Source organism: Schistocerca americana, chromosome 4, assembly GCF_021461395.2.
Source record: "Schistocerca americana isolate TAMUIC-IGC-003095 chromosome 4, iqSchAmer2.1, whole genome shotgun sequence".
Taxonomy (NCBI): domain Eukaryota; kingdom Metazoa; phylum Arthropoda; class Insecta; order Orthoptera; family Acrididae; genus Schistocerca; species Schistocerca americana.
In genome coordinates this window covers 823,409,057-823,435,497 of record NC_060122.1, presented here as the reverse complement: position 1 = coordinate 823,435,497, position 26,441 = coordinate 823,409,057, and the positions used below count along the sequence as shown (strand labels likewise).

Below are 26,441 nucleotides of genomic sequence, written 5' to 3'. Positions count from 1 at the left end.
AGGACTGAAGACAACAACAACAATAGTCACATTTTACTTTATCTGAAGAACTAACTGGTTTCGGCTTTATAGCCATCATCAGATCTTAGAAAACAGTCACGCACAGAACGCATAGTCGTTCACTTTACAACTACATTTGCAATGCGTCGCTGCTTTCTTAGAGCTGGTGATCGCTGTAGCGTCAAAACCAGAAACATATTCAAAGAAACTAAAATGTGACCAAGATTGCGAATTCTACGGCTATTAATACTCTCAAATGTCTTAAATAACAGTAATCTCTAACGGTCGAATTCCTCCGATCTAAAATCGGTCTGCCATTAGTGGGACCACGTTAGTTGTGGTATCTTTTCTGTTATACGACGCATCCTTCAGCGGCTGCGGGAAGCACTGCAGACATCATGACTCCAGATATCCGAGAATGCTGATCAGCATGTGAATGACTCAGTCCCAGTCGACCATCTGCAGCGTGTCCTGATAAAGACATCTAGGCTGGGTGCTAGTGGCTGGACACAATGCCGTGACCCGCATATGTACTTCCGATGTCACGGATAAAAGTGCCCGCCCCCGATAGCTGAGTGGTGCCGGCACGTTAGCTCAGCATGTTCGGTCAGGGGGTTAGCTACCCTCTGTAATAAAAAAACTGAGTGAACGGATCAAGGAACAAGCTAAACGGCTGTCATCGGACGTCCGCAACGAACAAATCGACGAGCAATGTAGAACAAAAACGAGATTTAAAAAAAAATAAAGTGGTCAGCGCGACGGAATGTCATGCCTGACGGCCCGGGTTCGATTCCCGGGGAGATTTTCTCCGCTCAGGAACTGGGTGTTGTGTTGTCCTTATCATCATCATTTCATCCCCATCGACGCGCAAGTTGCCGAAGTGACGTCAGCTCGAAAGACTTGCACCAGGCGAACGGTCTACCCGACGGGAGGCCCTAGCCACACGGCATTTACATTTACGGATAAAAGTTTTACAGAGAGTAGTTACCTCATCTTAACGGATAGCTTCAAAGAGAGCAGATATGTACTTTCAACATAATGAACTTGTGGGAAGTCGACAGTAGAAATATTTTGTAAATGTTTAGTTAGTTTCAAGTTTGGATTCTGACTAGTTTGCAAATAACATACATACATATTCCAGATAGATCATCCACCCACAAACGATGCACAATCGTTAATATACTTCGATACGTACAGAAACAATCACCGAAATGTCATTCGGTAGTGGATCGGAAGTAAGCGGTGACAATTTCCGACACGAACTAGGCGATTTCCCCAAGAGAACTGGTTCACCCTATAATTCCCTCACCCGCGAACTTCGCTGAAGACACACCGCAGGATATTCGAGGCTACACGCACAAAGGCAGCTGGAGCAATATTTTCCCACCGGACTCGTATGTGGGATGAGTGGATCATTTCTGCATCCCGCCTGTTCAGATTAAGGATTTCTGCGGTTTCCTTAAACCGCTTGTGATGAAAGCGCGACGATTTCTGTCACTGGACTACGGAGAGTTCATTGCCACGTCCCTGAGTAGCTACAAGAGTGTTCTGACCCTACTGATATATTAAAGTCTGACACTTCATCCTTCCTCTTCTACTGGGTCACGGCATCTACAGCATGAGTCATCAGGGCATGAAACGTCTTCCTAGTGTCACTCACTTCTGTGACGTCAGCCCGTATAAGGAGCTAAATTCTGTTTACGATAATAAAGCGTTGTATCTGCCATACTACATAGTAGTAGATATTAACGCATTCTACATCTACATCTACATCTACATCCATACTCCGCAAGCCACCTGACGGTGTGTGGCGGAGGTTACTTTGAGTACCTCTATCGGTTCTCCCTTCTATTCCAGTCTCGTATTGTTCGTGGAAAGAAGGATTGTCGGTATGCCTCTGTGTGGGCTCTAATCTCTGTGAGCAATACTGCTTGACTCCTCGGTCAAGGTATGTTCTCGAAACTTCAACAAAAGCCCGTACCGAGCTACTGAGGGTCTCTCTTGCAGAGTCCTCCACTGGAGTTTATCTATCATCTCCGTAACGCTTTCGCGATTACTAAATGATCCTGTAACGAAGCGCGCTGCTCTCCGTTGGATCTTCTCTGTCTCTTCTATCAACCCTATCTGGTACGGATCCCACACTGCTGAGCAGTATTCAAGCAGTGGGTGAACAAGCGTACTGTAACCTACTTCCTTTGTTTTCGGATTGCATTTCCTTAGGATTCTTCCAATGAATCTCAGTCTGGCATCTGCTTTACCGACGATTAATTTTATATGATCAATCCATTTTAAATCACTCCTAATGCGTACTCCCAGATAATTTATGGAATTAACTTCTTACAGTTGCTGACCTGCTATTTTGTAGCTAAATGATAAGGGATCTATCTTTCTATGTATTCGCAGCACATTACACTTGTCTACATTGAGATTCAATTGCCATTCCCTGCACCATGCGTCAATTCGCTGCAGATCCTCCTGCATTTCAGTACAATTTTCCATTGTTACAACCTCTCGATACACCACAGCATCATCTGCAAACAGCCTCAGTGAACTTCCGATGTCATCCACCAGGTCATTTATGTATATTGCGAATAGCAACGGTCCTATGACACTCCCCTGCGGCACACCTGAAATCACTCTTACTTCGGAAGACTTCTCTCCATTGAGAATGACACGCTGCGCTCTGTTATCTAGGAACTCCTCAATCCAATCACAAAATTGGTCTCATAGTCCATATGCTCTTTCTTTGTTCATTATCCGACTGTGGGGAACTGTATCGAACGCCTTGCGGAAGTCAAGAAACACGGCATCTACCTGTGAACCCGTGTCTATGACCCTCTGAGTCTCGTGGACGAATAGCGCGAGCTGGGTTTCACATGACCGTCTTTTTCTAAACTCATGCTGATTCCTACAGACTAGATTTCTAGTCTCCAGAAAAGTCATTATACTCGAACATAATACGTGTTCCAAAACTCTACAACTGAACGACGTTAGAGATATAGGTCTACAGTTCTGCACATCTGTTTGACGTCCCTTCTTGAAAACGGGGATGACCTGTGCCCTTTTCCAATCCTTTGGAACGCTACGCTCTTCTAGAGACCTACGGTACACCGCTGCAAGAAGGGGGGCAAGTTCCTTCGCGTACTCTGTGTAAAATCGAACTGGTATCCCATCAGGTCCAGCGGCCTTTCCTCTTTTGAGCGATTTTAATTGTTTCTCTATCCCTCTGTCGTCTATTTCGATATCTACCATTTTGTCATCTGTGCGACAATCTAGAGAAGGAACTACAGTGCAGTCTTCCTCAGCTTTGGAAAAAAGACATTTAGTATTTCGGCCTTTAGTCTGTCATCCTCTGTTTCAGTACTATTTTGGTCACTGAGTGTCTGGACATTTTGTTTTGATCCACCTACCGTTTTGACATAAGACCAAAATTTCTTAGGATTTTCTGCCAAGTCAGTACATAGAACTTTACTTTCGAATTCATTGAACGCCTCTCGCATATCCCCCCTCACACTACATTTCGCTTCGCGTAATTTTTGTTTGTCTGCAAGGCTTTGGGTATGTTTGTGTTTGCTGTGAAGTTCCCTTTGCTTCCGCAGCAGTTTTCTAACTCGGTTGTTGTACCACGGTGGCTCTTTTCCATCTCTTACGATCTTGCTTGGCACATACTCATCTAACGCATAATGTACGATGGTTTTGAACTTTGTCCACTGATCCTCAACACTATCTGTACTTGAGACAAACCTTTTGTGTTGAGCCGTCAGGTACTCTGAAATTTGCTTTTTGTCACTTTTGCTAAACAGAAAAATCTTCCTACCCTTTTTAATATTTCTGTTTACGGCTGAAATCATCGATGCTGTAATCGCTTTATGATAGCTGATTCCCTGTTCTGCGTTAAATGTTTCAAATAGTTCGGGTCTGTTTGTCACCAGAAGGTCTAATATGTTATCGCCACCAGTCGGTTCTCTGTTTAACTGCTCAAGGTAGTTTTCAGATAAAGCACTTAAAAAAATTTCACTGGATTCTTTGTCCCTGCCACCCGTTATGAACGTTTGAGTCTCCCAGTCTATATCCGGCAAATTAAAATCTCCACCCAGAACTATAACATGGTGGGGAAATCTACTCGAAATAATTTCCAAATTATCCTTCAGATGCTCAGCCACAACAGCTGCTGAGCCAGGGGGCCTATAGAGACATACAATTACCACGTCTGAGCCTGCTTTAACCGTGACCTTCACCCAAATCATTTCACATTTCGGATCTCCGTCAATTTCCTTCGATACTATTGCACTTCTTATCGCTAAAAACACGCCTCCCCCTTCACTGTCCAGCCTGTCTCTGCGGTATACATTTTGTTTCTCTCTGATGACATGACGGTACAGGAATCCCGATACTTCAGAGCTCGAACATCTTTGGTACCCTGAGAAACGGCGCGGTCGCCAGTGATGTCGACGTCGACCACATGTTAAAAACCAACGTATTTTCAATGAAAAAATTTATCTCTTCTACTCCATGACAGACATCCTGATTTGTGTTTTCCTTGATTTCGACGAAAGGCCACGGTTGTTCCCGTGAGCACGCTTTTCGATCGGGGTGGATGCTCTTTCTGGAGTAACCACTTCGTCGACACGGAAAATGAATATGGTGCTTATGGGTTTATAAAAATAAATGTTCAAATATATCGTGTAACCTGGACATTTATTAATTACTTCTACATGTCGCAGTGATCCTGAGATTGGTCACTTCAGGAATGAGAACACACTATCGCGATTCCGTCTCACTATGAAACCGGCAACACGTAAGTGCGCGTATTTTAGGGCTGAAAACGCTGTGAAATTAGTTGTTACACTACTGGTTCAGAACTATTGACAATAACTGAAGTCTATGGCGTGTATAACTAGTCTCTGACGTCATCTTAGAAGGGAAGCGTATGCCCTACGAGTTACCACCCTGGCTCATCTTTGTGGTACATACCGTACTTAGATGTGACATGCTGTTGTAGTATGGCGAGCTTCTGTAGCGTTTTCGAGGGAGCAGGCATCAGAGTTTTACGTACGGCGGCATTAGTGCAACCGGTAAAGTCGGCAGACTGCTTGTCTTGTGTTCGAGTTTAGTCTTCCATTAAACGCTCTTGTACCATTACCACGAGTCTTTTTTTTCGGAAAAGGTAATAATAATAGTAAAAATAATAAGAATAGTAGTGGTAATGATAGAGGAATATGAGTGGCGAGATGTATTCAAGATATAAAAAATATGAGTGACACCGTAGTGTCTGTCTGGGTATATGTATCCCTCGATGTAGTCGAGACCTAAATTTTCTGAAGCGAATGCAGATTACTTGTACATGTAGGGCTAGAGCTGAAGACTGCATTACACTTCGCTCCTTAGTGCTGCCATAATGAAATAGAGCCAGTTCGAAATGGAATGTGGGAATTGTTTCTCATGGTGCTATCATAGATCCAACCCTATGTGCTGTCACTCAGTCAGTGGTGACAGAGAATAGTAAGTATCATACATCACTGCAAAACTTTTTAATTCGCGCGTGGTATTACGTTAAGTAAACGTCTATTCGATCGCGGTTACTCGATATGACTTAATACAATACACCAAGAAGAAATGCAGATGATAAACGGGTATTCATTGGACAAATATATTATACTAGAACTGACATGCCATTACATTTTCACGCAATTTGGGTGCATAGATCCTGAGAAATCAGTAGCCAGAACAACCACCTCTGGCCGTAATAACGGCCTTGATACGCCTGGGCATTGAGTGAAACAGAGCTTGGATGGCATGTACAGATACAGCTGCCTATGTGACTTCAACACGATAGTAGTGACTGGCGTATTTCGACGAGCCAGTTACTCGGCCCCCATTGAACAGATGTTTCCAGTTGGTGAGCGATCTGGAGAATGTGCTGCACAGGGCACCAGTCGAACATTTTCTGTGTCCAGAAAGGCCCGTACAGGCCTGGAACATGCGGTCGTGCATTATCCTGCTGAAATGTAGGGTTTCGCAGGGATCGAATGAAGGGTAGAGCCACGGGTCGTAGCACATCTGAAGTGTAGCGTCCACTGTTCAAAGTGCCGTCAATGCGAAAAAGAGGTGACCGAGACGTGTAACCAATGGCACCCCATACCATCACGCCGGGTGATACACCAGTATGTTGACGACGAATACACGCTTCCAATGTGCATTCACCGCGATGTCGCCAAACACGGATGCGACCATCATGATGCTGTAAACAGAACCTGGATTCATCCGAAAAAAATGACGTTTTGCCATTCGTGCGCCCAGGTTCGTCGTTGAGTACACCATCGGAGGCGGTCCTGTTTGTGATGCAGCGTGAAGGGTACCCGCAGCCATGGTCTCCGAGCTGATAGTCCATACTGCTGCAAACGTCGTCGAACTGTTCGTGCAGACGGTTGTTGTCTTGCAAACGTCCCCATCTGTTGACTCAGGGATCGAGACGTGGCTGCACGATCCGTTACAGCCATGCGGATAAGATGCCTGTCATCTCGACTGCTAGTGATACGATGCCGTTGGGATCCAGCACGGCGTTCCGTATTACCCTCGTGAACCGACCGATTCCATATTTTGCTAACAGTCATTGGATGTCGACCGACGCGAGCAGCAATGTGGCGATACGATAAACCGCAATCGCGATAGGCTACAATCCGACGTTTATCAAAGTCGGAAACGTGATGGTAGACATTTCTCCTCCTTACACGAGGCATCATCAAACAACGTTTCACCAGGCAACGTTGGTCAACTGTTTGTGTATGAGAAATCGGTTGGAAACTTTCCTCATGTCGGCACGTTGTAGGTGTCGCCACCGGCGGCAACCTTGTGTGAATGCTCTGAAAAGCTAATCATTTGCATATCACAGCATCTTCTTCCTGTCGGTTAAATTTCGCGTCTGTAGTACGTCACCTTCGTGGTGTAGCAATTTTAATGGCCAGTAGTGTATAATTATTGATATTGGTCCTTTTCGAGCAAACGAGAGGGAAGAAGAGTCTGCTGGATGATTAGAACAGAAGAATGACGACATTGGGAGGCAGCTGGGTCAGGGGTGCACTTACGCCGCTACTCGACGGCCGACGGTCTCGTGCGGTATTCGAGACGCTCGGAAAACTTTGTACATCGATTTCTTCAAAATGGTTGAGAAGCACAGCGCAGCAGAGCAGCATCGGCCTAGGTATGTACTACAGTAGTGCGAGTGATGAGGAAGATTGGTCATCGCTTGGGTGTCCACTGCCCTCGCTTCGTTGTAAGAAACGGGACGTGCTTCTCGGAGAACAATTGATTGTAACAGGCAAAACACATTCCACCTCGAGCTGGTGCTGACGTCACTGGTGATGCCGCAAGGTCGCCGCAAAAACCGCTCAGTGCCTCCGTTCCACGAAGCGCGCCAGCTGTTCCGCAGAACGGAGCGCGGGTGTGTTGTGAAAACAGCGCGTGGCTGGCGGCAGGGGGCAGGCTGCCGAATACGTGCTGCGGCCCCATCTGTCATCGAGTTATAGCGGGGAGCCGCCCACGCAGGGGTCGCCGGCGTCCATCTGTCTGCGTGAGCGAGCGAGCGAGGGTGAGATCAGCAGCGGCCGCCGCTGCCCAAAACAAGTGCCGCCCGGCGCCGCCGGTCACGTACGCCGCTCGCCGCTGGCCGACTTCGCGGCGGCGCTCCTCGCCGATTGTCACGTGACCACTGTCCGGGTGCTACGCCTCTCGCGCGGCACTCTCGCTCCGTTTATCGGCCAGCAATAGGGGTGTTAGTGTTGTCTACGAACATTGCCCACAAAGTAACGCACCGCATTTTTTTCTTCAACAGTTCTTTCTGGAACACTACGAGAATTACACACACGAAAGAATGGTGTTCTACGTACACGTCCTGTTTTTCCACGTAATCTCCATCTCGTTCTATGACCTTCCTCCAGCGCGAAACAAGGGCGTGTCTGCCCTGTCGATACCAATCCTTGCTTCACAATGTGTGAATCACCTCCCCATCGTCCTCAAAACGTCTTCCACGAATGGCATCCTTTAATGGAGCAAACAAGCGTAACTCCGAGGGGGCTAGGTCAGGAGTAACAAGCGTTGTCCCTCCGACCGCTCCAAATCGTGGAGCTCCGCCAAACCGCCTTCTGATGACCTCCCTGCCCAGCGACTAACTGAACTGCTGTCGACAGCAGATGCTGCATAGACTTTGCACAAGCGTTTGTGAACATTCCCCACAGTTTCTTTCTCTGCAGTGAGAAATTGAATGACGCACGTTTGCTTGTAACGTACATGACCTACAGACGCCATTTTCAAACTGTGCTGCAGCTACGCTATCTGTCGGAAGTGACGTAAACTTGTCGCTCTCCCTCAGGAGACTTCAAATAACACATACGCAACGTTTCGCGTTCGTAGCATTGTTTCCGGCTGAGAAAAAAAAATGCGGTACATTACTTTCTGGACAACCCTCGTATATCGCCTGATACGACTTCAACAAGAGAAAAACGGCACTCTGACCGCCCACAAATTTGCATTTCAAATGAGTCGAGCCGATGTCCCGTTCCTCTTGCCTTTTCCTTCCTTACTTACTACTACTGACTAGGAAAGCATGTCGGTACTGTCGGATATGTTGAGGGAAAATAACCAAGTCAGTAGACAATTAAAATGGAGTCGGTCGGCAATTCATACTTCCCAATAAGAATCCACGAATCGACAGCGCTGGTAATGAGAGTAATACAACACTTCTCTTCTCCATTAGTGCCCTTCTAACATTTTTCCTCTTTGGTGCCTTCTTTGAGAGAGAAGGGGAAATGCTGCTTTTTGTCGAAACAGGCTAGTTAAAACCATTCGAGAATATTATCATTCTAAACGTTTCCTTGGTCTGACACGGAAGTCTGTGGTTGTACAACCATAAATTGGGAAAGTAGTCAGGAGAGGCAAATCAGGTAAACAATAAAACTTGCTTGTGAAATCTTGTTTTTCCTGAAAAATCACAAAATGTGGCGACAAGACTTCAATATCACACGTCAGATGGTAGTTCGTGGAAGGCTTCAAGTATCCCAGATTAGTCATAGTTCGTGGTAGTTCGTGGAAGGCTTCTAGTATCCCAGATTAGTCATAGTTATTATAGGATACTCGGATGTTCCTCCTAAAAACCGCAATCATCTAATTCTGTTTTGTCTGTGTTAATAATTTGTAGGTACCTATTCTTGTGTACCTGCAATCGAGCGCGGAGTACCTACACGGCCCTACTTTTCTGCTTCCTAATTTTCTTGTGTGTCCATAAATTTCGGCATATAACTGTGCAGAGCGCATCGAAAATTCGTAAGCTAATCTGGAATCAAGGCACGAAAAGATTACCTTTTCTCAAACAGAAGACAACTTGATCACTTCACATCAAGTCATTCATTAGGAAAATCAAATGCGTAATATCAAGCAATATTGTTAACGGGTAAATCTAAATTGTATTTTCCTGTCTTTAAATAGTCGTTTCTGACGCAGTCCTCTTAATACCTCCTCAGAATTAATGTTCTATATTATAATAACGACACTCACAGAGACGAAATGTGTGCAAGCAAAATATCACGAAATATGTAAAGTACCTTATCCAGAGGGTCTCTTATCTTATAGTCTCCTAACTCTGACATCACTGTATTCACGTTCTTGACGTCTCGAAATGCACCCAAGAGGTTCGTCGGTTTTCTAGAAATATTACCAATAACTTCTGTTGTAGCTCGTCTGTTTCATTGTTTGCTAATAATTGTATACCTTTATCAATTTGTGTGAATTTTACTGTAGTAGTAGATAATTGAATCTAATAGTAGAAATAAAAAGAAATTGAAAAATCGTTCAAACGTTTTCTCAAATGATCTGTCTAATAGCAAGAACTAAAATAGATTAGAGAAACGATTGACGCCCTTCGTTTGTTCTACATGATTCCGAGCATCATTCACATGGGCATCAAATGTTTCTCTAATCTATTTTATATTTTACTCTTAGACAAATCGTTTCACAGAATATGTTTTCAAGTTTCATTCAGAAAGCTTGATCTATTGGCACCTCATTTGCTTTCTTGGCATTTTCTGTTCTCTGAAAGTCCTGGACCTAGTACTCGACTCGAAGGAAACCATTTGGAGAGTTTAATATCACACCAATGTAACTATGTATGCGGAAAAATAGCTAGGCCTTGAAGAGATGAATTTTTTGACACCTCATTGTCTTCTTAAGGTCTGCTGTTCTCTAAATGTCCTAAATTTAGTACCTGATTTGAAGGAAGTCGCCTTGACATTTAAATATCATAACTGCAACTTTTTAACAAAAATAGCTACACCTTGAAGAGATGAACTTGGTGACGCATTAATTTTCCCTCCTAGACTCTTGGGTTCTCGAAATGTTCTAAATTTGGTACCTGATTTAAAGGAACCCTTTTTGACAGTTAAATATGACTCCAATGTAATGTCTGTGCCAAAAATGAACTTTTCGACATTTCATTTACGATGTTAGCAGCAGCTGTTCGTGAAATATTTCAATTTTCCCTCAAATCATTCCGTAAGTTTTTCATGTAGTATATGCTTTCCCAAAACTAGACCTCATGCTGATTAGTTTCGTTCGATTATGAAAATTCGAACCAAACCTTCTGAATGATTTATAGGGAGTTTTGTATTTGCTCCAGTCACACATTTGACCGAAAAAAGTCACTATATGAGAAATGACTGAAACGAAGAATCTGTTCATTTAAAGTGAATTGACGAAGCAGAATTTAATTTACTTTAAAGCCTTAGGCGTCAGTCTGCTTAAAGAGTTGTCGTGAATATGTTTCTTTGGAATTCAACTCTCATCTCGTAAACGTTATAGTATTTGCACCAAGAGTCAACAGATAAGTCGAAAGTACAGCGTCTGAGCAGCAGAGAAATGTAAAGAGATATAAATCATGGAGCGTGTGTGATATTTCTTCGTCGTTAAGATTACGGAAGAGTCAAACAATAAAACGTTCGCGACGTATTTGTTACTCATTAGTATTGAAAAGGGAGTGAAATCAGAGAAACATTTGACATTTCTTCTACCGCCTTAACATTTCCGGTCCGGAAATGCTGCATATCTCCTTAAATAAACGCTTACGAATATGTTAATAGAAACTAACGGCCCGTTAGGCGCCGCCTGCCAGCAAATATTGGTAATACGGTTTTGACGTTTCCTCTGACCAGGCTCGGTGTGCAGCGTCAAAGAAGTTTCTCACTCTCTTAAAATAAGTTTTAGACACATTAACATGAAGTAAATACTCCATGTAGGAAAAATACGATGCAGTAATCAGCAATGGAATAAACTAAATTCGCAGGCTTGCTGTTTCTACTGCAACTGAATGCTCTGCGGTGATGAAGCGTTGGAAAGTTGTCACTCAGCTTTGAGAGAGTAAAATATACAATTAATAACAGACACCCGTTCGCATGACTTATTAGCGTATATGATACATTTATAGTCGAAATTATATTTCCAGATTACAAACGTTCTCCTGTATAGGATTTCTAGCACGTTCCAAGTGTCTGTAGCCTTGTGGGTCGAAAATCTTCGTGTACTAGGTGAAATTTTATGCGATCGTTAAAGGCGACACGGATAGGACAGTAAATTTGAAGAGGAGGCACCCTGGCGCTGCTGCCAGATCGCTGATGGCTTAATTTTGAATTTTTTGTCAAGTAATAAGCAAAGTAAGATGTTTTTGCTATCGAGCCAAGTATTACTTCGACAGCAGAATGTGACTGATTCATAAAAAATAACCGTGTAGGTACCCGTGAGTCATTTCGTGTTGCACGCCACGTTCTGTTTGGGGCGCAGGAGAAGGTTTCCTTGCGCCGACCCGGCGTTCTTGTCACTTTCCACTCATCAGAGATAGTTGATTTGATGCCGATTAAGCTACTAAAGCATTTTGAAATCACAGCGATTAACAGGGTATGCAAAAGCTGACGTCATAGGCATATCGGAGGAAAGAGCGTGGTCCATGAAGAATCTGTGATGACTAAGCTCTACGCAAGATGGGTGCCATAACTGCACATAAAACCGAAATCGAATGCGACAAAGTAGTTAGGCCGTTTTAAAAACAACAGCGCAACGAGGGGCGATCAGTATGTAATGTAACAAATTTTTTTCTGAAATCAGGTTGAATATTTTCAGGATTCCAGCACACCATATTATTCCCCACTCTTTCTGCTACGAAACCCTGTTTTTCAACACAATCTCCGTCGAATGAGACGGCATTGCCCCACGTTACTGGGAGGGACGGTATGCCCTCATCGTACCACTGTACTGGTCGACGTCAACGGCAACGCCTTGCTGCATCAAATAACCTCCCCGTGTTCCACGTACTGCTTCCCGCAGATTGAATCCTTCATTGGGCCAGACAGATGGAAGTGGGAACGGGCGAGATCCGGGCTGTATTGTGGATGAAGAAGAACAGCCCGAAGCAGTTTTGTGAGCTACTCTCGGGTAGGCAGACTTGTGCGAGGTCTTGCGTTGTCATGGAGAAGGAGAAATTCGTTTGCATTTTTGCGGCGACGAACACGCTATAAATGTAAATGCCGTGTGGCTAGGGCCTCCCGTCGGGTAGACCGTTCGCCTGGTCCAAGTCTTTCGAGTTGACGCCACTTCGGCGACTCGCGTGTCGATGGGGATGAAATGATGATGATAAAAACAACACAACAGCCAGTCCCTGAGCGGAGAAAATCTCCGGCCCAGCCGGGAATCGAACCGGGGCCGTTAGGTACGACATTCCGTCGCGCTGACCACTCAGCTACCGGGGACGGACGACGAACACGCTGAAGTCGTATCGCCTGAGGGTGGGGCTTTGAACTTTTTCTTCAAAGGAGGGGTGGTGTGGCTCCATCCCATGGAGTCCCGTTTTGTTCCCGGTTCGAAGTGACGAACACATTTTTCGTCGCCTGTGATGATGTGCGAAAAAAAATTGCCCGGATGAGCGTCGTAAAGCGCGAGCAATTAGGCACAAATGGGCCTCTGCTGCTCTTTGTGGTCTTCTGTTAGACGGCGAGGAGCGCAGCGGGCACCTTTGGGTACCCCAGCTAGTGGACGGGTGTGTCAGCACCACCAACAGAGACGTCCAGTTGTGCAGCGAGGTGTCTGACTGCGTTCCATAGATCACGTCGAATGAGAGTGTCCGCACGTTCTAGCACAGCACGAGTCATGCTATGAACGTCCGGCCGGCGCACGGGGAATCGGGCAGGTTTGTGCGACCTTGTTACGACGATGACGGACGCCTCGCCCAGCGACTCGCCGTGCTTTTGTTCACTGGCACGTCTCCGCATACATTCTGCAAGCGCCTATGAATACGTCTGGTGCTCTCGCTTCCACTCAGTGTCAGTTCTCTACCAGGAACGCACTCCGTACAGAAGCCATTTAGAAGGCTACGAATAGCACGAAAACCTACTGCGCGAAACTATAGGAGCTGAAGAGGGAATATTCCACGACGTTGCACAACAAATTCCGCATTTTTTCAGCCTACGTTGGCCGAGAGCAAATTACGTTGCATTACTTATGGAACGCCCCTCGTAATTTCGTGCCCCGTCCTGTTACTGGGTGTAAGGCTTGAATCAAAGGTGGTGTTGCTTCAGTCAACCACTTGACAAGTCCGGTCCCGGTAGCTGAGTGGTCAGCGCTACAGAGAGTCAATCCTAAGGGCCCGGGTTCGATTCCCGGCTGGGTCGGAGATTTTCTCCGCTCAGGGACTGGGTGTTGCGTCGTTCTAATCATCATCATTTCATCCCCATCGACGCGCAAGTCGCCGACGTGGCGTCAAATCGAAAGACTTGCACCCGGCGAACGGTCTACCCGACGGGAGGCCCTAGTCACACGACATTTACATTTACCACTTGACAACAGAAGCAAAACTAATGAAAGCATGGGTTGTAGACGGTCACCCAGGATCTGATAAAAAGTTCTCGCTTTTCGAGTTGGATGCTAGCGCAGATACACCACAACGTTTCGAGGAGTGTTATACTCATCGGTATATGGCGAAATATCGGATACAGCAGAAGTCCCTAGATCTATGCCAGTGGGGCGGGTGTGGTGCGGCGCAGCGCGGAGCGGCCGTCGTGTGGGGATGAAGTCCGCGCTCGAGTCCCGCCGTGGGCACTCACGGGACGTCCCGCGTCGTGGCCGCTGCTCGGCGCGCTCTCGGAGTACGCACACGCCGACGTGGGATGTCGCGGCGAATTCAGCTGGTAAGCTTTGTACCTACTGTCAAGGCTCTCTTCGGTCCTATTTGCGGTGGATCTCGATACAGAAACTACAGTAAATTGTTGGACCTGAAGGAACTTTAAAGTTGGTAAGAACAATCAGAGGTGAGTTCCGGATTCCCGCCACCAAAGTCTATCAGAAAATGGGGGGGGGGGGGGGGGGCGTACCTCAGAAAGACATCAGCCATGCGCCCACCTTGTTACTAGGCTACGTCCTCATACCTACCGTACAGGTTTTATGTCCCTCTACTTCTAATAACCTGTCACGACTTATACGCTAAATTGCTTGGTCAAGGAAGTTATTGTGTTGTCTTGGGTCAGTTTCGCCATCTTTCTTTGAGGTGTCTATCATGGCGATGTTTGTTGTGTCCTGGGTCTCATGTGAGACATATCCTCACTTCTGTTTACGTACTGAAGGTTCAGAACCTTTGAGATCGAGTGTGCCGTGCTGTTGATTGCTTCCCGTGCTGGTTTGTCTCTAATCGCGTTGTTAGTCGTCTGTTCGAGGCGAGACGTGTGCAGTGTATTACGACGTGTTCTGGGGAACCTCTCCCCCCACAAGTGCGCAGTCGCCACGGTTCGCCCGGCTGTCCCCGTCGGAGGTTCGAGTCCTCCCTTGGGCATGGGTGTGTGTGTGCTGTCGTTAGCGTAAGTCAGTTTAAGTTACATTAAGTAGTCTGTAAGCCTAGGGATCGCTGACCTCAGCAGTTTTGTCCCGTAGAACGTACCACAAATTTCCAAATTCTTCCCACAAGTGCATTTTTCCCTTTCACTGATATGCATGCGGTGTAAATGCATTGAGGTCCCTGTCCAGTCAGGAAGTGGACCATGCCTCTGCTTCAGACAATGTGGCTCATTCCTAACCATTCCCTGATGTTGGGAAATAAGGTATAAGACCTACAGCTCTTAACACTGCTATCCCATTCCCTATGTCAGCTCTCTGACCGTCACATCCTTAAGCGGCACTTCTCTCCTACTTCTTCCTCTGTTAAGGCAGTTATATTTTCAGGTCTTTTGAGTCAATACGCTGCGACCGAAGACACACAGAGCATGAAGTGATAAGATCCGGAAAGCCCTCGATAGCAGAAGACAGTTTTCGCCTCGGTCCTACGCTGCTCTGTTAGGCGGTGTGCCCATGTACTGGCCACAAAGAATACGATCGACTCAAAGATCGCGCAGTGGTATGTGCGGAGTGCGACAAGTGGTAATTTAAAGTGTTCAGTCTTCAGCCTTCTAGTTTGTGTCCTAGTCGTCCACCCTTGTCGGATACTATTCGTATGTGGTTGTGACAGTTTAGTCGCTCGCCGGTGTGTATGCCAAGGTACCGTGTTGTTTGAGGTACAGCACCGCGTTTAACAGGTGCAGCGGCAGCCATATTCACATGGGATACTACCGCCAGAAAAAAAGTAGTATGCCTGGAAAGACGACTTCGATTCTGATCCGATGACGGCATATGGCACTTGGGGGATAGTACAGGGACTCATAATGGTTTCAACGTCGTGCGCCAACAGATACCGAAGTGGCACAGCTACCGGAGTGCCATCTGTGTCTACCCTTTAACACGGAATGCTCACAGCCAGAAGACTCAGTGTGGTGCAGACGTGTGAAGCAAGATGGCAACAATGCCAGAGAGACGCACTGATGCTTTCCACAGCCAAGTGAGCGAGTTTGAAAAGGGTCAAATTGTGGCCTTCCAAGTGGCGGGATGGTCCTTCGGAGGATTGCCCCATAGGTTGGACCTGCTGCGTCAGTTGTCCAACGACGCTGCTATCAGCGGTCACCTGAACATTCTCACGCCCGCAGACGAAGTTCTGGACGTCCACGCAGCACAGGATCGTCGTATTGTAAGGGCGGCAGTGGTAGAGCGTGCAGCTACCACAGGAAAGTGAAGAGGGCTTGTGATCTGAGACGTGTCGACACGAACTGTCGCGAACCGGTTACTAGAGGTGACGCTATAGGCGCGGACACCTCTACCCGCCTTCCATTCACGCCACAGCATCGACGTTCAAATGGTTCAAATGGCTCTGAGCACTATGGGACTTAACTGCTGTGGTCATCAGTCCCCTAGAACTTAGAACTACTTAAACCTAGCTAACCTAAGGACATAACACAGATCCATGCCTGAGGCAGGATTCGAACCAGCGACCGTAGCGGTCGCGCAGTTCCAGACTGTAGCGCCTAGAACTGCTCGGCCACCCCGGCCGGCAGCATCGACGTGCACAGGTCGACTGGTGCCGTCAGAGGATCACTTGGAAGATGGAATGGCGAGCTATGATCTTCAGTGGTGAAAGCAGATTCTGCCCGTATGCGAGTGATGGTCGTTCGTCTTTACGACATAGTCCTGGTAAGCGCTATCCACGACAGACCGGCTCCGCACCAGGCCTTACGACCTGCGGTGCAATAAGTTGCAATACTCGTTCATTTTGATGTTTCTGGAGCGGACAGTATCCAGTGGAGCATGTAGTTAGACCTGTCCTTTTGCCGTTCTTGTAACAGGAAGGTGATATGTCGCTCCAACAGGATAACGTTGGCCCACGCGCTGCCCGTGAAAGTGAACGTGCTCTGCAAGACGCGCAGCAACTTCCCTGGACAGCACGACCTTCAGACTTGTCTTCAATACAGCACGTGTGGGACACGCTGGGACGCGGCGTGACTCGTGCTACTTGTCATCCAACAATTCTTACGGAACTACGTGAACAGGTCAGTATTCGCATCTGTACGCATGTGTGCCAGAGTCAGCACCTCCACTGTCGCATGTGGAGGTTATTCCGCATACTAATATAGGTGTTCCAGCATGGTTCGACGCCTGGTACCTCATACCCGCTTGTGCTGTTGATCTGTAAATGTAGTCATTTCATGTACTCCATATGCACAGTTGCAATAATAAATCTGTAGTGAATTGGAAACCTCTAAAAGAGTGTAATAATTTTTCCCAGCAGTATGTGTATTTTACGTTTTAGGTGTGTGCTGTACAGAGGCAAGTAGATATTTCGCCCTCGGCAATCGTCAGAAAACGGTTCCGAAGTCGCATTTTCGAAGCAGCTTCGCGATCTTCGCTGGAAATGGCCCCACATAAGGAAAAACAGGGAGTGTCTTGTGTCACTCAATTTCTTCCTGTTTTCTTGCATCTTTTCTTCCCTCGAACATCCTTCTTATCTGCTTGTGAGGTAACGGGTGAGTTGTGGCGCCCTGGAAATATTATATGTTCGGAGTTGGGGCGGCCGCACAGGGCGCTCGTCAAAGCCGCGGCCCGGCAGCAAACACGTGTTGCCGAGCGTTAGCCGGACGAGAGGGGTGGCCCCAGCCCATGCTCCAGCCGCGTGGCTGGGAACAACTGGTACAACAGAATCCGAAAATATCTGCCACACGAATCGCAAGTGAGGTGGAGGGAGACCTCGGTATAAAAGTTCATCCCGAAACCGTGCGGAGAGTACTACGACGATCGCAGTACCGTGGTCGAGTGGTACTGCGAAAGCCATTCATAAATGCAGTGAACCAGAAGAAACTTATGCAGTTTGCGATGGAATACGCCGAATACGAGCAGGCTTGGTGGAATCGGGTGATATTTTGCGACGAATGTAAATTTACATTACGAGGTGCATTCAAGTTCTAAGGCCTCCGATTTTTTTTCTCTTGACTGGAAAGAGATAGAAACATGCGCATTGTTTTAAAATGAGGCCGCGTTCATTGTCAATACGTCCCAGAGCTGGCAGCACCGTACGGTAGATGGAATTTTACCGCCAGCGGCGAGAATGAGAACTGTTTTAAGTACTTAAAATGGCGACGTTTTCCTTACTTGAACAGCGTGCAATCATTCGTTTTCTGAATTTGCGTGGTGTGAAACCAATTGAAATTCATCGACAGTTGAAGGAGACATGTGGTGATGGAGTTATGGATGTAACGAAAGTGCGTTCGTGGGTGCGACAGTTTAATGAAGGCAGAACATCGTGTGACAACAAACCAAAACAACCTCGGGCTCGCACAAGCCGGTCTGACGACATGATCGAGAAAGTGGAGAGAATTGTTTTGGGGGATCGCCGAATGACTGTTGAACAGATCGCCTCCAGTTGGCATTTCTGTGCCAAAGTGTCATCCAGGTGGGTGCCACGAATGCTGACGGACGACCGCATGGCTGCCCGTGTGGCATGTTGCCAAGCAATGCTGACGCGCAACGACAGCATGAATGGGACTTTCTTTTCGTTGGTTGCGACAATGGATGAGACGTGGATGCCATTTTTCAATCCAGAAACAAAGCACCAGTCATCTCAATGGAAGCACACAGATTCACCGCCACCAAAAAAATTTCGGGTAACCGCCAGTGCTGAAAAAATGATGGTATCCATGTTCTGAGACAGCGAGGGCGTAATCCTTACCCATTGCGTTCCAAAGGGCACTACGGTAACAGGTGCATCCTACGAAAATGTTTTGAAGAACAAATTCCTTCCTGCACTGCAACAAAAACGTCCGGGAAGGGCTGCGCGTGTGCTGTTTCACCAAGACAACGCACCCGCACATCGAGCTAACGTTACGCAACAGTTTCTTCGTGATAACAACTTTGAAGTGATTCCTCATGCTCCCTACTCACCTGACCTGGCTCCTAGTGACTTTTGGCTTTTTCCAACAATGAAAGACACTGTCCGTGGCCGCACATTCACCAGCCGTGCTGCTATTGCCTCAGCGATTTTCCAGTGGTCAAAACAGACTCCTAAAGAAGCCTTCGCCGCTGCCATGGAATCACGGCGTCAGCGTTGTGAAAAATGTGTACGTCTGCAGGGCGATTACGTCGAGAAGTAACGCCAGTTTCATCGATTTCGGGTGAGTAGTTAATTAGAAAAAAATCGGAGGTCTTAGAACTTGAATGCACCTCGTATGGCAAAGCGACGGAAGGACAAACGTGTGGCGAAAGACCAATGAAGAGCTGAATCCCAGGAACCTCAAAGCGACAGTAAAGTTTGGAGGTGGGAGCATCACCGTGTGGGGATGCATGTCCGGCAATGGTGTGGGTCATTCAGCGTTCATTGATGATACGATGAACAAGGAAGCGTATTTGAATATACTGCGAGGACATTTGAAGCAAAGTGCACGACATACAGGTATTGCGAACAACTTTCATTTTTATCAGGATAATGATCCCAAGCATACCACGCATATTGTACAAATGTGGTTGCTCTTCAATTGCCCGAAAGTATTACAGCCCCCCCCCCCTCCCCAATCACCAGACATTAACCCGATCGAACATTTGTGGGATAAATTGAAACGGACCCTCCGCGCGGACAACATCTTTACGAAGGAGACCTTGAAAGAGAAACTGCGCCGAGAATGGGCAAGTATAGGCCCAGATTTCACGAAAAAACTCGTGGAAAGTATGCCTAGTAGATTGGAGGAGGTATTGAAAACGAAAGGTGGACCCAAAGGTATTGAAATTTTCGTCGTACAACTTGTGAACATTTATTGGACAGTGTCCGAATACTTTTGTAGCAGCAAGGTGTGCAGGATGTTTCATTTTTGTTGTTAATTTTTCTGTTATTTATGTTTTGGATACGAAGTAATACAATAATTCTTTTGTAGTTACGCATATATGTTGCTAATAAATATGTTTGTGTTTGATAGTCAGTGTTTCTCGAGTACTCATTGTGGAACGTCCCACTGCCCGAATACTTTTGCGACTGAGTGTATACAGAGTGTGGTGGAGCAGTGTGGTGCCGTGCACTTACCGCCCTGAGCCAGCGCACTGTGGGCGGCGGGCTGCCGCGGAAGGCGGCGCTCAGCGTGGCCGTGTCGCCGCGCAGAGCCACCACGTCGCGAGGGCCGCGCGTCACCGCCGCCGGCTCCCCTCCCTCTCCCTCCTCCTCCTCCTCCTCCCCCTCCTCCTCCGGCTGCAGCACGGTGAGGGAGGCGGGCTCCGCCGCCGCCGCCCCCGCGCCGCCGCCGGCCAGCGAGCACTCGACGGCGCCGCCGTCCTGCGGCTGCACGTCGCGCACCGTCAGCACGCTCTCGTCCCCAGTCGTCTCCACCTGCGGACACGCCGGGCGTCACTCGTCCACACTCGAACCGCAACCTTAACACAGGTCACGTGAACCTATCTCCTACGGAGCTATCAACAGGCACGGGGACGGGATGACGGAATCTTGGCAGGAGGCTGCTGAGGTCCTCCTGTGGTCCCTGCTGCCTCACGACAGTGCGGATGGGGAGACTGGAGGACAGCGCCAATTAAGAAACGAAGACCTTGGAAGATACGTCAATAATTCGGCAGTCTACCCCTTTTCTGAAGAGGAGGTGGCTGCCCACATAAAGTCGTTGAAGAGAGGGAAAGCTCCCAGGCCAGACAGCATTATGGCGGAGGTGATGCAGTTCTTGCCCCCCCCCCCCCCCCCCCCAGCTAGTAATACCACTCACTCATCTATTCAATGAGTGCCTCAGGCAGAAAAAATTCCCAAAGATATGGAAAATTGCAAATGTCCTGATCATTAAGAAAGGACCTGACAAAGACCCAGCTGAAACAAAATCTTACAGACCCGTCTGCTTGTTGGACTTGTTTGGGAAGATACTAAAGAAGTTGCTGGCTGACAGACTGGCAGCACACCGAGTGCTGTGCAGGATGAGTAGCGGGCAGTTCGGCTTCAGGCCTGGGCGGTCGGCATCTGATGCAACCGCCCTGGCAGCTGAGGTCTGTGGCTCAACCCCGTACAAGTACGTAGTTCACATCCTGGTGGACACCAGTGGCGCCTTCGACCACCTGTGGTTGCCTTCGCTCTTCTCCTGTTTGCGGGAGAAAGAGTGTCCAGGGCCACTATACGGTTGTCCGAGGAGCTATTGTGAGAATCGGGATGTCTGGCTATCGTCCCCTGGCGGAAGAGTGGGAAAAAATATAAAAAAGGGATGCCCCCAGGGTTCTGTATTAGGCCCCCTATTCTGGGACATCCACATGGAGCCACTGTTAGACGATCTACAACAAAGCGAAGAAGTGCTAGAGGTGATAGCCTACACGGATGACCTGCTACTGTTGGTTGGCGGCCGAAGCCGAGAAGACATAGAGCCCAAAATCGAAAGGGCTATAGGAAAATTACAACTATGGTATCAAAATACAAAGATGATCATTTCACTGAGCAAGTCTACATATCTCTTGCTGAAAGGGCAGCTGATAAGTAATCCCACTCTGTGAACTCAGGGCTCGCCAGTTCTTCGGCGATGCGAGATGTGCTACCTAGGAATTACCATTGATGAAAGACGGAACTTTGAGAAACCAGAGAGCCCTGCAAGTGCTTAAGAATCTTATCTCCATAAGTCATAAAAGATTTCATCTTGCCCCTCATCTCATAAAGCTATGCCATAACAGCATCTTAACGTCAATAGTGTGTTATGGCTCGGCAGTCTGGGCACACAGACTCACGAGGGTAGTGCCCGCCATCACAGTGAGAACAGTGCAGAGGAACACGATATTGACGTCTGTGGGGGCCTACAGGACATCTCCAGGGGGGACCTATTAGTTATAAAGGGGCTCTGCCTCTGGACATAAAAATTAGAGAACAAGCTGCGTGGTACTGGGCCAAAAAAGGGGAAAACAGGGGACATACTGGGTGTTAGGGTTGAGGAACGGGTGTGATAAGGAAAAGAGGTGAAGAATTGTGGCAGAAATCATGCGAAGCGGAAGAAACTTGTCGAAGAACATTTGCGTTTTTACCAGATGTGAAGGAACGACTAGGTATGAAGTACTTCGAGCGAACCCGAGGACTGCTCCATTTTCTCACTGGTCATGGGCCCTGCCCGACATACCTTTGTCGGACTGGGAAGAGGGCTACGCCCACATCTGACTGTGCCGCATCAGAGGGTACACACGACCACGTGGTTTACGAGTGCCTTTTTTTCAGTGATGTAGCAACCACACTACGAGACCAATTACCTAACAATGACACTTACCACTTACTGAGACGAGAAGATACATTTCAAACTCTGAACAGTTTGGCTAATGAGGTAACACGGAAAGTGTTGACAGAATATCTCAGGCACATTAATTAACTATTAATCCGTGATTATCAACCAACACCAAATGCGTCCAGTACCCTAATCCTATACCGCCTGTGCGTGGACATGCCGACTTACATTATACACTACTGGCCATTAAAATTGCTGCACCACGAAGATGACGTGCTACAGACGCGAAATTTAACCGACAGGACGAAGATGCTGTGACAGACAAATGATTAGCTTTTCAGAGCATTCACACAAGGTTGGCGCCGGTGCCGACACCTACAGCGTGCTGACTTGAGGAAAGTTTCCAACCGATTTCTCATACACAAACAGCAGCTAACCGGCGTTGCCTGGTGAAACGTTGTTGTGATGCGTCGTGTAAGGAGGAGAAACGCGTATCATCTCGTTTCCGACTTTAAGGTCGGATTGTAGCCTACCGCGATAGCGGTTCATCGTATCGCGACATTGCTGCTCGCGTTGGTCGACATCCAATGACTATTAGCAGAATATGGAATAGGTGGGTTCAGGAGGGTAATACGGAGCGCCGTGCTGGATCCCAACGCCCTCTTATCACTAGCAGTCGAGATGACAGGCCTCTTATCCGCATGGCTGTAACGGATCGTGCAGCCACATCTCGATCCCTGAGTCAGCAGATGTGGACGTTTGCAAGACAACAACCATCTGCACGAACAGTTAGAGTACTTTCGCAGCAGCATGGACTATCAGCTCGGAGACCATGGCTGCGAGGGGCGCCTGCGATGGTGTACTCAACGACGAACCTGGGTGCACGAATGGCAAAACGTCATTTTTTCGGATGAATCCAGTTTCTGTTTACAGCTTCATGATGGTCGCATCCGTGTCTGGCGACATCACGTGAACGGACATTGGAAACGTGTATTCGTCATCGCCATACTGGCGTATCACCCGGCGTGATGGTATGGGGTGCCATTGGTTACATGTTTCGCTCACCTCTTGTTCGCATTGACGGCACTTTGAACAGTGGACGTTACATTTCAGATGTATTACGACCCGTGGCTCTACCCTTCATTCGATCCCTGCGAAACCCTACATTTCAGCAGGATAATGCACGACCGCACGTTGCAGGTCCTGCGCGGGCCTTTCTGGATACAGACAATGTTCGGCTACTGCCCTGGCCAACACATTCTCCATATCTCTCACCAACTGAAAACGTCTGGTCAATGGTGGCCGAGGAACTGGCTCGTCACAATACGCCAGTCAGTACTCTTGATGAACTGTGGTATCGTGTTGAAGCTGCATGGGCAGCTGTACCTGTACACGCCATCCAAGCTCTGTTTGACTCAATGCCCAGGCGTATCAAGGCCGTTATTACGGCCAGAGGTGGTTGTTCTGGGTACTGATTTCTCCGGATCTATGAACCCAAATTGCGTGAAAATGTAATCACATGTCAGTTCTAGTATAATAGATCCGTCCAATGAATACCCGTTTATCATTTGTATTTCTTATTGGTGTAGCAATTTTAGTGGCCAGTAGTGTAGTTGCAATCCGCCACGTGCAATAAGAAAAATTGGCGCATTTGGGGGACTGAGAACACGCATTTTGCGATTAAGAAGTCTCTTCAAGCTCTACAGGTGACTGTGTGGTGTGGTGTGCAGAGTCCAGTCACGGAATAATTGCTGTGATATTCCTTGGTGGCACGGTGACTACTGAACGGTATGTGCAGGTTTTGGGAGATGATTTCATCCACATTATCCAAAGTGACCCCGATTTTGACAAGATGCATGGCTCGACCCCATTGAAGCAGGAGAATGTCTGATGTCCTGGAGGAGCAGTTTGGGGACCACATTCAGGCTCTGGGGTACGAGGAGGCCACTGGCATGGGCGTCGAATGGCCACCATATTCTCCAGATTCCTTTTTGTGGGACTACATTAAAGACAAGGGGTACAGCAATAACGCGCAAACCATTGTTGAGCTGAATTAGTCATTCAGGAGGTCATCGACAGCATCGATGTTCCGACACTGTATGCACACCGTAGTTTGTAACTGACTTACGTTTTTTTTCATGTAATTCAATAGTTGTCACTCTTTGCATCAAATGGTAAAGTTGAAAATTTGTGCCAAAATGGGGATTCGACCCCAGGTCTCCTACTTACTAGGCAGATGCGCTGACCACTACGCCATCCGGACACAGTGGTCAGCACAACTTCACGGACGACCCCAGCACGCCTCTCGTCACACCCAAATTCTCAACTTACACCACGCACTACCGACGTAGCGCCTCTGGTCATTAGCCTCATTACTGGCGGCATCTCGCCGATTCCAGTAAGAGTTCGGACATGTCCGGAATAACAGAAGCCACATATCTATTGAATTTGCAATTGGCGGTGATACCTTGCTGGCCATGATCACTGGTAATTATTGTGAAAAAAGGTTTTTGGTAATGACCGGCGTAATCTAATCAGCCCGATTTACTCAGCTGTCGCAGCACCGAGGTACTGTTACAGCCACGAAATGAGACAGTATGAAACAGAGTAAACAGGAGAACAATAGTACAGCGAATGTAATGGTTACCTCCCACAGTACGGTCACCTAATTACGATGGTTGCAACCGAAAGCAAACGACTATCACCCGAAGCCTCCAGACTTCTGTGGATTGAGGACTAGTGAGTCAATCGGCCATCTTAAGTTAACACACTACACACTAACCGAAGCAGATCAGGCGGAATGTCACTGTGAAGCACGATGACGTAATAAATTTTAATTAACATTATTTTCCGTCTTGTAAACTTTTAATTTCATACATCATGTAACTTGTTTCGGCTTACTATATCTTCGGAACTGCCTGATAATAAAATGAACAAATGATAAGCAGTTTCATACAGAGCACACAATTCTACGCGTAACTGCTGTTCATTAAAATTTCAGCAACATGATGGCGGCGTGCAGTGAATGTCAAAGTGGCATGAAGTGTAGACGTACTACATGCCAGCATATGCAACTGACCAGAATTTCAACGGGAGAAGGTAATACGCTTATATGCTACATGGTCCTGAGCATAATAAATACCGGTTAGGCGTACAATAATGGAATGCAGTGAACATATAGTGTGTTGGGGGCGATCACTCAGCTGTACAAATAATTCAAAAGCCAAGATCGCTTAAATACTATTTACTAGATGACCGGTTTCAACACACTAAAGGTGCCATCATTGGATCTGTGAAGATACAACATGACAGGTTTGAGGGAGGGCTTACACGAGTTACACTACATACGTTGTTAATCGAGCTGCGGTCATGTGTCAAATAGTTTTATCTTGTGACTTCGGTTTTATACATCTGATGGAATAGGATGACCATGAGAGCAGTTGTGTTTTAATTTTTTTTTTTTTTTTTGCGACAATGATTTTATATCAGCTGGTCTGCCTCATGTATCGTTATATTCAAACGATCTATACATGTTAAGCGACATTCAGATATGTGGCACCGTACTAATAGTAATGTATATAGTGTAACTCATATAAGCCCTCCCTCAAACCTGTCATGTTGTATCTTCACAGATCTAAAGATGGCACCTTTAGTGTGTTGAAACCAGTCATCTAGTAAATAGTATTTAAGCGATCCTGGCTTTTGAATTACTTCAGTAATGGAATGGCTGGGCAAAATTTAATGATCGGTGGTGAGCCAATATCTTGCTAACCCACGAGCAAGTTTTTTCAGTGGGCGAGAGATTTGGAGAAAGTGCTGCCTAGGGCAACAGTCGAACGTACCCTGGTAGGTGGGATAGCACAACCAACATGCTTTATCTTATTGAAAGGTAATGCGTCAGAACCTCGAAAACAGGGCACAGCCATCGGCATCAACACTGCTGTCCAAGTTACCAGTTATGCTAACCAGAGGTGAATGTGTTGGCAACCGAATGCTACTTCAGGTGGTGGAACTGTATGATGATAAAGAACACAATCTGGCAGCGTTTGTTCTCCAAGAAGTCTCTGCACACGAATACGTTCCTCTGATGCTGCACGAAGAACAGGGACTCGTCTGAAAAGAGGACGTGATGCCGGTCGTGTGTCCGATGTTGTCTTTGGGCACACTACCATCTGCACGCCTCTCTCGGCTGCCGCCTCAAGCGACCCCGCAACAACCGTCACAGTGCTGACAGTCGTCGGTGCTCCAGAGTCGCCGCACTGTGCGTGTGGGTAGTTTTCTCATTACAAGAAAAACCCACTTCCTGACTCAAGGTAGCCGATTGCGTGTACGATC

The 26,441-nt window shown here is 47.2% G+C and overlaps 1 protein-coding gene across 1 annotated transcript in view; it reads right to left on the bottom strand.

Moving 5' to 3' along the window:
* The window catches only part of LOC124613832 (titin homolog), a 1,109,199-nt gene that overhangs the window by 98,834 nt on the left and 983,924 nt on the right, over positions 1-26,441 (bottom strand). Inside the window, exon 31 of the mRNA XM_047142555.1 lies at positions 19,949-20,248. Coding sequence (XP_046998511.1) covers positions 19,949-20,248 — 300 coding nt within the window. The remainder of the gene's footprint in view (positions 1-19,948; positions 20,249-26,441) is intronic.